This window comes from Scomber scombrus, unplaced genomic scaffold (assembly GCF_963691925.1).
Source record: "Scomber scombrus unplaced genomic scaffold, fScoSco1.1 SCAFFOLD_206, whole genome shotgun sequence".
In the NCBI taxonomy this organism is placed as follows: domain Eukaryota; kingdom Metazoa; phylum Chordata; class Actinopteri; order Scombriformes; family Scombridae; genus Scomber; species Scomber scombrus.
In genome coordinates this window covers 35001-46205 of record NW_026910348.1, presented here as the reverse complement: position 1 = coordinate 46205, position 11205 = coordinate 35001, and the positions used below count along the sequence as shown (strand labels likewise).

Genomic DNA, 11205 nt, shown 5'->3' with positions numbered 1-11205 from the left:
AATGCTGTGCACTCCACATAGAACGCCATTCCTCCTCTGATATTTCTATATTTAGTTCTTTCTCCCATTTTGCTTTAATGTATCCTGTGTTGATCCCATTCTGTTTCTGAAGGCCTCGATATATTTTAGATATTATTTTTTTATTCTTCTTTTTATAGGCTTCAGTTAGAGTATCTATCACTGTGTTGCCCTCTCTGGACAATGTTGGTTTGATTCTTTTATCGAAAAAATCTCTAATTTGCAGGTAACGAAAAAAATCTTTGTTTTCCAGCCCAAATTCTTTTTGTAACTCACTGAAACTTTTTAAGAGCCCTCTATGAGTTATTGTGCATACTGCTGTGATGCCTCTGTCCCACCATCGCCTGAATCCAGCATCACTGATTCCTGGTTCGAATCTGGGATCTAGAGCAGGCCAAATTAATAATTTGATGTCTCCCTCCATATTGTATTCTTTTACCATCTTGTTCCATATTGTCAATGTTTGTTTAATAATTTCATTTTTGCTTTGTCGAGCCAATTTGTTTCCCATGTCCCCTAATATTGCCTGAATCTGGAAACCTTCCATCTGGGCCTCTATGTCTTTCCATCTTGCCTGATATAGAGGGCAGCATGTAGAAACCAGGAACTTTACTTGAGCTGCGTAAAAGTATTGTTTCAGATTAGGCAAGGACAGCCCCCCCTCTTCTTTTGGTAATTGAAGTGTCTTATACCTGACCCTCGGTCTCTTACCGGCCCAGATAAATCTAGAAATAAGTGTATCCCACTGTCTGAATTGTGATTCTGGAATCATCTGTGGGATGGATTGGAAAAGATATAACAGTCTCGGTACCACATTCATTTTTATTACCTCGATTCGTGTCTCAAAGTCCATGTTAAAAGCAGACCACCGCCCGATATCTGCCTTGATATTATTGTTAATGTTTTTATAATTAATTTCAAATGTTTTAATGTGGTCTCTTGCCAATACCACACCCAGGTATTTAATTACTTTCGAATTCCATTTTGTTTTATATTTTTCTCTAATTTCTCGGCCTGGGGAATAATTTAGTGTAAGAATTTGTGTTTTTGTTATGTTTAATTTATAGCCAGAGTATTTGCCGTAATCTTCTAATATCGACATCAAATTAGGAAATGTTCTATCTGGGTCTTGAAGAGCCACAATAACATCATCAGCGAAGAGCCCTATCCGATGCTCCTGCTGTCCTATATGGATTCCTTTTAGGTTGTTACTTTGTCTGATCAATTGTGCCAGCGGCTCGATAAATATAGCAAACAAGGTAGGGCTAAAACAACATCCTTGGCGAGTTCCTCGCTGTAAAATAAATCTGTCAGTTAGGTGTCCATTAATTTTTATCCTCGCTGTTGGTTCTTGGTAGAGGCCTTGGATACATTGTATAATTTGTTCATGAATCCCTAGTCTTCCCAAAACCTGATACAGAAACCTCCAATTGACACAGTCAAAGGCCTTTTCTGCGTCGAGGCTCACTAGTACTGCTCTCAGGCCTTGTCTTTGGATCTGATCTATCATGTGCAGAATACGTCTGATGTTATCCTGAGTCTGCCTACCTGTAATAAAACCTGACTGATCTTCGTCTATCAAGTCAGACATAAAATTTTCAAATCTTTTGGAAATTATTGAAGTAAAAATTTTATAATCCACATTTAGGATTGAAATAGGTCTATAGGATTCGCAAAGTTCTTTATTTTTACCTTGCTTTGGAATAACTGAGATTATGGCCTCTTTCCAAGAGGGAGGCAGTTTGCCATCTGTCAGAGTCTGGTTGAGGGAATTCAGAAGTAGCGGGGATAATTCCTCCCTAAATGTTTTATACCACTCGCTGGGGAATCCGTCACTACCTGGCGTTTTGTTTGATTTTAATCTACTAATTGCGGCATCTAGTTCTTTTTTTGTGATGCTGGAAATTAATTTTTTATTTTGCTCTTTTCCAATAGCAGGCAAGTCCAAGGAATCAAGGAATTCTTTCATTTCACACTCTCTTTTTGCTGTGGGTTGGGTGTATAGGTTTTCATAGTAATCTTTAAAAACACTTTCTATTTCTTCAGGCTCAAACAGTAATTGTTTCGTAACAGGGTCTCTAATCTTATGTATTGTGTGAGAAGCTTGCTGGACCTTAAGTCTTCTTGCCAGATATTTAGTTGCCTTAGATCCAGATTCATAATAGGACTGTTTAATGAATCTTAGTTTTTTCTCGACCTCTTGACTTAGGATGTCATCTATCTGCCGTCTAACATTGATTATTTGTTGTAAAGCCGGATCATCTTTTTTATTTTTATGTTGCTGTTCCAGTATTATTAATTGTTTAACCAATTTCTTATAGTCTTCCTCTCTAGTCTTTTTTTGGTAAGCTGCCCTCGCTATTAACCTCCCTCTCATTACAGCTTTTACTGTATCCCAAAGTATGGTAGGATCCACTGGGCTGTCTAGGTTGTCCTCAATGCAGCATTTAATTTCTTTCTTAACCTCCTCCTGTGTTTTCTGGTTATTCAGCATACCCACATTTAATCTCCAGAGTGTATTTTTATTTCTCCTAGTTAGATGGATATTGAGGTAAATAATACTGTGGTCAGATAAGTCAGTTACCCCTATTTTACATTCCTCTACTCTATATCTGTCTATTGTGTTCATAAAGAAATAATCTATTCTGGAGTACTCCGAATGTGGAGCAGAATAATGTGTGAAGTCCTTCTCTAACGGATGGACTTCTCTCCAAACATCGAACATCCCCAATTCAGCTAGAGAGGTGTTGACAAGTTTCGATAGATGAGTCTTAGTTCTCTTGTTATTAGTTGTGTCCAGTCTAGTATTCAGAATCATGTTGAAATCCCCTGCACATATTAGAATACCTTCATTTTCCTGGGCTATGATCTCAAACAATAATTTCAAAAATGTTCTATCAGAGTTAGGTGGCACATAGACCAAAGTAACTAAATGATTATCCAATTTCCCTTTTGCTATTACATATCTCCCCTCTTTGTCATTTATTTCTTTAATGAGTTCAAAATTAACACAGTTGGAAATTAATATGGCGACTCCTCTCTTAGGACCTTTCTTAAATGAACTGAAAAAGGTATTTTTAAAACCAAATTTCCTCAGTTTATCATGTTCTTGCTGAGTTAGATGCGTTTCTTGTAAATATATCACTTGAATTTTTTCTTTCCTAATTTTTGCCATTACTTTTCCTCTTTTAATCACATTGTTTAACCCATTCACATTTAAGGACGCTATTCTCACGTTGTTACTCTGCATCACTTATAGCAATAAAGACAAATGAAAACATCAGTAGCCCCACTAACAATGCCAAAACAGTGGCATGAAACAAACAGGTCAAATATAACAGGTGAACTTTCAAACAGTAGGGGAGGATCTTTCCGTCCTCCCACGATCTGATCCCGTTGGTGGATCTAGGGAAAACCCCCTTAGATAAAGAGGGGCCTAACTTAGAAATGACAGGACCTACAGTGAGGGTTATAGTCATTCTAAATGAGTCCAACGTTAGAACTTAAAGAGAAAATTAAGTAACCCAGACCTCAGAAACTCTCTTTTCTTTTAGCATAGGAATAGCATCGTAGCCATTATTCTGACAACTAAAAACACAGGTTTTATCAGAATATTCCTACCGGTTTTGCTTCATTATGTAATCAGTGATCTTTAATCAAAGAATCTTCGGTACTCTTGCAGCCTTTCCTTGGCTCGTGCAGCTGCTGATGAGTAGCTCCTCCGGGATCCCTCGTTACGCTGCCACTCCATGGCTGATCGGAGCCGTGACTCCATCCCGGCCGCCGCCGCCGCCGCGGTCGTCGGTGTCGCCGGTGTCTTCTCTGCGAGTCCGCGTCTCTCTAGCTCCTGCTTGACCTCCCCGGCGCTGTTGTAGACTCGAGTTCCCGTCTCCCAATGGATCCTCATCCTGGTGAACGGCGTCTGGAACCGGACGCCTTTCTCCTTCAAGATTCTTTTTGCAGCGTTATACTCCTTTCTCTTTTGCACAACCTCTGTCGCGTAATCGTGGTCGAATGACAGGACTTTATTCCCCAGCTGTATTTTCTTTCTCCATGCCTCTCTCAGGACTTTCTCTTTAGTGGAGAATTCCAGAAAGTTCACAATGATGGGTCTCGGCTGGGCTCCGTCTGCAGGTTTCTGTGCAAGTGACCGATGCGCTCTTTGAATTTTGAAGTTAAAATCTTCCGGCAGGTGGAGTTCACGTCTGAGCAGGTCTTGAACAAACTTGGCCACAGATTCTCCCTCTTCTCCCTCCGTAACTCCGTAGATACGGAGATTATTTCTCCTCGATCTGGATTCCAGATCAGTTAACTTATCTTGCAGGGCTTTTTGTTCTCGCAGTGAAATGATAAGAGCGTTGTTAGCCTCCTGTGCCCAATGTTCCAGCTTTTCAATCCGCGACTCAGCCTCGTTGATCTTACCGCTCTGTAGTTGCTGCTCAGTGGCGACTTTAGCAAGTTGTTGGTTTATGTCCTGTTTGAAATCCTCCAAGTCTTTTTTCACGTCGCTCCTCAGCGTTTCACCAAATGAGCGAAGGGCATCTTTTATTTCTGTTTTTAAATCTCTTATCTCCTTGCTGATGATTTCAATGTCTGACCCCTTGTCCGCCTCACTTGCAGTGAGGTGTGTTGTGTCATGGCCGCCGTCTTCCTCCATTTCACCGTTAGCTAGCGGTTCCTCCGTTTCGTCTGTCGTCGTGTTTTTAGTATGAGTTTGTCTTGTTTTCCTTCCCATTCCAGCTTTTCCCCGGTCACATTAAAGTCTGTGTGATTTCTAGCTTTAGTTATTCGAGTTTTCGGGGAGTTTTACACTTGACTATCGAGAGCTCTGATGCCGCGCAGCCTACCACTCCATGTCCAAACCCGGAACCCTCCCCATGACCTCTTTCACATTCAGGACAGTAGGCCAGTGCTACATACCCTCCCCCGGGTACCCTACCCCTAAACCTGTCAAACCAACTGTAACATACAGAATAATATCCCTCATGTGCCTCAATGCTTATTTTTCACATATATCATTTTTGTCAATCGTTTAACAGTTAAAATAAATAAATAACTTTACCAACACTGCAGGAAACCTGTCAGAAAGTCTCAATAAGAACATATTGAGAGTAATCGCTGCAAAAGTGCAGAAAAAACTACTTCTATTCATATTTTTTAATTGACCAAAATATATATTTAACAAATAATCCTTGAGGCCCATGAGGGATATTATTCTGTATGTTACACAGTTGGTTTGACATCATTCACTCAAATGGTTGAAGCACATAATAGAGGGTTAGGGTTAGGTAAACTAAGTTAATGTGGCGATGAAAGGAAGCTCTGCCTGAAACGTGATCAGAGTGCTGCTGTCCGTTTATATTGTTCAATGAATTAATATATTCTCACGAATTTACACATTAACAGAGTCGGCAATGTTCTGCCAGCATTCCTTTCCCTAACCCATAAAATTAATAAAATATTATTTTGGGGTTAAGAAATTCATTGGGTACATTAAGATTTATTTTGATTGGCATTTACAGGGTTAAAACTGAGGGAAACATGACGGGAAGCTAACGACACGAAATTTCGGGGAACAAATTGACGGGATATAAAAGGCAGAGCTCAGTTTTCATTTGAGCAGCAAACTGACAACATCATAGCAGCCTGTGACCCTAACCCTGACCCCAAGTATCTGACCCTAACCCTGACCCCAAGTATCTGACCCTAACCCTGACCCCAAGTATCTGACCCTAGCAGCCTCTGACCCTGACCCCAAGTATCGGACCCTAGCAGCCTCTGACCCTGACCCCAAGTATCTGACCCTGACCCCAAGTATCTGACCCTAACCCTGACCCCAAGTATCTGACCCTAACCCTGACCCCAAGTATCTGACCCTGACCCCAAGTATCGGACCCTAGCAGCCTCTGACCCTGACCCTGACCCCAAGTATCTGACCCTAACCCTGACCCCAAGTATCTGACTCTAGCAGCCTCTGACCCTGACCCCAAGTATCGGACCCTAGCAGCCTCTGACCCTGACCCCAAGTATCTGACCCTAACCCTGACCCCAAGTATCTGACCCTAACCTTGACCCTAGCAGCCTCTGACCCTGACCCTGACCCCAAGTATCTGACCCTAGCAGCCTCTGACCCTGACCCCAAGTATCTGACCCTAACCCTGACCCCAAGTATCTGACCCTGACCCTAGCAGCCTGTGACCTGAAGAAGACCCTGAGAGGGTCGAAACGTTGTCGGCTCGCCTTCCTTTGTTGATTGTTTTGTTTTTGTTTTCGGATAAAAATTGTTTTTTTTAAACATTTTATTTTATTTTTTATTTTTTGAATAATTTTATTTAAAATTATAAAAAACTATTTTATTTTTTAAATAGAGCTTTAAAACTTAGACACCACCCGACTCATGGGTGGTTTTACGGACGGCTGGATGCTGGTCCAGCGTGGTGGGAGGCACCAGCGGACCAGCAGCCTTACTGGGACCGGGATGGGGGGAGGTCCACCGGGAGGATGGAGCGAGCCATTCCTGTCTCCTTTAATAGGACACAGGTTCAGTCCTTCCTCCCTAACCCTAACCTTTAACCCCAAACCCTAACCCTAATCTAAAGAGCCTACATGAAGGTCAAAGAAATCCAAATAAACAAAGGCCAGAAACATGTCATTGGGAGGCATACATGAAACCAGATTAAGGGTAATTGGATGGGACTCAAATTAAAGAAAGAGAGTTCGTGTAAATTCATATAAACATATAAATATTATAATTAAGGGTTAAAATACTTAATAAATATGGAAGAATTCTAAAAAGAATCTCATTCATGGTTAAAAGGATTAAAAGACTAAATGCAGGATAATGGGGAAAGTTAAAACATAGAAGAAGCAACATCTCCTCACAGAGCGCTAACCTGAAGCTAAGCTAGGCTAAGATAAGGTAGCTAACCCTAACCCTAACCCGCCCCCTACAGACGATATAAAGAAACATAGTTAACCTAAAATAAAAGGAATCATACCTCATCAGACTCGCCGGTCCGGGAGCGGAGCAAATCCAAGAAGGGTAGAATGAATAATGGAGAAAGGCTAACGGAGGAATATAATGTTTGATATAAAAAGGCGACTCGACTGTAACTAAAACTAAATAAATAATGTAAATAAACAAACAAACAAACCTCAGTACAGAAGATGGGACTCCGGCTCAGATCCCTCACATTATTTGGCGCGTCTCTCAGGAACCGGAGGTCGTACCGTCGGAAAGCTAGGACCACAATTATGGGGGGAACAACTTGGTGTCATCTCGCTCCGAACTTTCTATCAACAGTTATTACACTTTGAATATTCGGACTCGGACCCGTCAGATTACCTTACTTTGCCTCCTACCTATAGACCTAATGACCTAATGACCTAAAACGTGCCCTCAACACATTCTGGAGAAACATTGTTTCAGAATATACTTTCCAGCATTCATTCTGATTGGACGACAGCTTTTGGCTGATATCTGGGCAGGGTTAGGGTTAGGGTTAGGTAGCATGTCTCTACGACCTTCCGTTACAGAGATAAAGCTTTTTCAAAAACAGGAAGCGACGTATCAACAGAACGGAACATCGTACAGACTCAAAGGGAAAAGATATTTAATGGGATCTTAGTTTCATCTGTTTACAAACTTCTTATCACAAGTTATTCCAGTTTGAGAGGACGGGGCATAATGAGAGCAGCTTACTGCAACTACAGGCACATATAAGTATGTCATGTTGTCATGGTTACAGTACAGATGAACTCTTAATTAATAAACATGAACAAAAGTATTTTAATAAATCATGTTTACATAGATCAGCCTCTGAATACGTTGATTATCATTTTATATATTATTATCAATATTATCATTATTATCATTATTATCATTATTATCATTATTATCATTATTATCAATATTATCATTATTATCATTATTATCATTATTATCAATATTATCATTATTATCAATATTATCATTATTATCATTATTATCATTATTATCATTATTATCAATATTATCATTATTATCATTATTATCATTATTATCAATATTATCATTATTATCAATATTATCATTATTATCATTATTATCATTATTATCATTATTATCAATATTATCATTATTATCATTATTATCATTATGTATCTGCAGCATTAATATCACTACTTTCTGTTTCAGGCTCCATAACACCTATGTGATGTTCTACTATGTGATGTTCTACTATGTGAGGTTCTACTATGTGATGTTCTATGTGATGTTCCACTATGTGATGTTCTACTATGTGATGTTCTACTATGTGATGTTCTACTATGTGATGTTCTACTATGTGATGTTCAGCTATGTGAGGTTCTACTATGTGATGTTCCACTATGTGATGTTCTACTATGTGATGTTCCACTATGTGATGTTCTACTATGTGATGTTCTACTATGTGATGTTCCACTATGTGATGTTCCACTATGTGATGTTCTACTATGTGATGTTCCACTATGTGATGTTCTACTATGTGATGTTCTACTATGTGATGTTCTACTATGTGATGTTCCACTATGTGATGTTCTACTATGTGATGTTCCACTATGTGATGTTCCACTATGTGATGTTCTACTATGTGATGTTCTACTATGTGATGTTCAGCTATGTGATGTTCTACTATGTGATGTTCTACTATGTGATGTTCTACTATGTGATGTTCTACTATGTGATGTTCTACTATGTGATGTTCTATGTGATGTTCTACTATGTGATGTTCCACTATGTGAGGTTCTACTATGTGATGTTCCACTATGTGATGTTCAGCTATGTGATGTTCTACTATGTGATGTTCTACTATGTGATGTTCTACTATGTGATGTTCAGCTATGTGATGTTCTACTATGTGATGTTCTACTATGTGATGTTCTACTATGTGATGTTCTACTATGTGATGTTCCACTATGTGATGTTATACTATGTGATGTTCTACTATGTGAGGTTCTACTATGTGATGTTCCACTATGTGATGTTATACTATGTGATGTTCTACTATGTGATGTTCTATGTGATGTTCTACTATGTGATGTTCTACTATGTGATGTTCTACTATGTGATGTTCTACTATGTGATGTTATACTATGTGATGTTATACTATGTGATGTTCTACTATGTGATGTTATACTATGTGATGTTATACTATGTGATGTTATACTATGTGAGGTTCCACTATGTGATGTTCTACTATGTGATGTTCTACTATGTGAGGTTCCACTATGTGATGTTCTACTATGTGATGTTCCACTATGTGATGTTCCACTATGTGATGTTCTACTATGTGATGTTCTACTATGTGAGGTTCTACTATGTGATGTTATACTATGTGATGTTCTACTATGTGATGTTATACTATGTGATGTTCTATGTGATGTTCCACTATGTGATGTTCTACTATGTGATGTTCTACTATGTGATGTTCTACTATGTGATGTTCCACTATGTGATGTTCTACTATGTGATGTTCTACTATGTGATGTTCTACTATGTGATGTTCCACTATGTGATGTTCTACTATGTGAGGTTCTACTATGTGAGGTTCTACTATGTGATGTTCCACTATGTGAGGTTCTATGTGAGGTTCTACTGTGTGATGTTCTATGTGAGGTTCTACTATGTGAGGTTCTATGTGAGGTTCTACTATGTGAGGCTCTATGTGAGGTTCTACTATGTGATGTTCTATGTGAGGTTCTACTATGTGAGGTTCTACTATGTGATGTTCCACTATGTGAGGTTCTATGTGAGGTTCTACTGTGTGATGTTCTATGTGAGGTTCTACTATGTGAGGCTCTATGTGAGGTTCTACTATGTGAGGTTCTATGTGAGGTTCTACTATGTGAGGCTCTATGTGAGGTTCTACTATGTGAGGTTCTATGTGAGGTTCTACTATGTGATGTTCTATGTGAGGTTCCACTATGTGAGGTTCTACTATGTGATGTTCTATGTGAGGTTCTACTATGTGATGTTCTATGTGAGGTTCTATTATGTGAGGCTCTATGTGAGGTTCTACTATGTGATGTTCTATGTGAGGTTCTACTATGTGAGGTTCTACTATGTGATGTTCCACTATGTGAGGTTCTATGTGAGGTTCTACTGTGTGATGTTCTATGTGAGGTTCCACTATGTGAGGTTCTACTATGTGATGTTCTATGTGAGGTTCTACTATGTGATGTTCTATGTGAGGTTCTATTATGTGATGTTCTATGTGAGGTTCTACTATGTGATGTTCTATGTGAGGTTCTACTATGTGAGGTTCTACTATGTGATGTTCCACTATGTGAGGTTCTATGTGAGGTTCTACTGTGTGATGTTCTATGTGAGGTTCTACTATGTGAGGCTCTATGTGAGGTTCTACTATGTGAGGTTCTATGTGAGGTTCTACTATGTGAGGCTCTATGTGAGGTTCTACTATGTGAGGTTCTATGTGAGGTTCTACTATGTGATGTTCTATGTGAGGTTCTACTGTGTGATGTTCTATGTGAGGTTCTACTATGTGAGGTTCTATGTGAGGTTCTACTATGTGATGTTCTATGTGAGGTTCCACTATGTGAGGTTCTACTATGTGATGTTCTATGTGAGGTTCTACTATGTGATGTTCTATGTGAGGTTCTATTATGTGAGGCTCTATGTGAGGTTCTACTATGTGATGTTCTATGTGAGGTTCTACTATGTGAGGTTCTACTATGTGATGTTCCACTATGTGAGGTTCTATGTGAGGTTCTACTGTGTGATGTTCTATGTGAGGTTCCACTATGTGAGGTTCTACTATGTGATGTTCTATGTGAGGTTCTACTATGTGATGTTCTATGTGAGGTTCTATTATGTGATGTTCTATGTGAGGTTCTACTATGTGATGTTCTATGTGAGGTTCTACTATGTGAGGTTCTACTATGTGATGTTCCACTATGTGAGGTTCTATGTGAGGTTCTACTGTGTGATGTTCTATGTGAGGTTCTACTATGTGAGGCTCTATGTGAGGTTCTACTATGTGAGGTTCTATGTGAGGTTCTACTATGTGAGGCTCTATGTGAGGTTCTACTATGTGAGGTTCTATGTGAGGTTCTACTATGTGATGTTCTATGTGAGGTTCTACTGTGTGATGTTCTATGTGAGGTTCTACTATGTGAGGTTCTATGTGAGGTTCTACTATGTGATGTTCT

General features: G+C 39.3%; 1 protein-coding gene across 1 annotated transcript; it reads right to left on the bottom strand.

Annotated features, from left to right (window-relative positions):
• Positions 1 to 6953: 6953 nt before the first annotated feature.
• Positions 6954 to 9480, bottom strand: LOC133976954 (uncharacterized; the record flags this gene model as incomplete). The annotated part of the gene is made up of 4 exons (XM_062415091.1): positions 6954 to 6965; positions 7173 to 7258; positions 9114 to 9200; positions 9399 to 9480. Coding segments are annotated over 4 exons (267 nt in total), but the record flags the coding sequence as incomplete, so codon positions are not given.
• Between the last annotated feature and the right edge of the window lie 1725 nt (positions 9481 to 11205).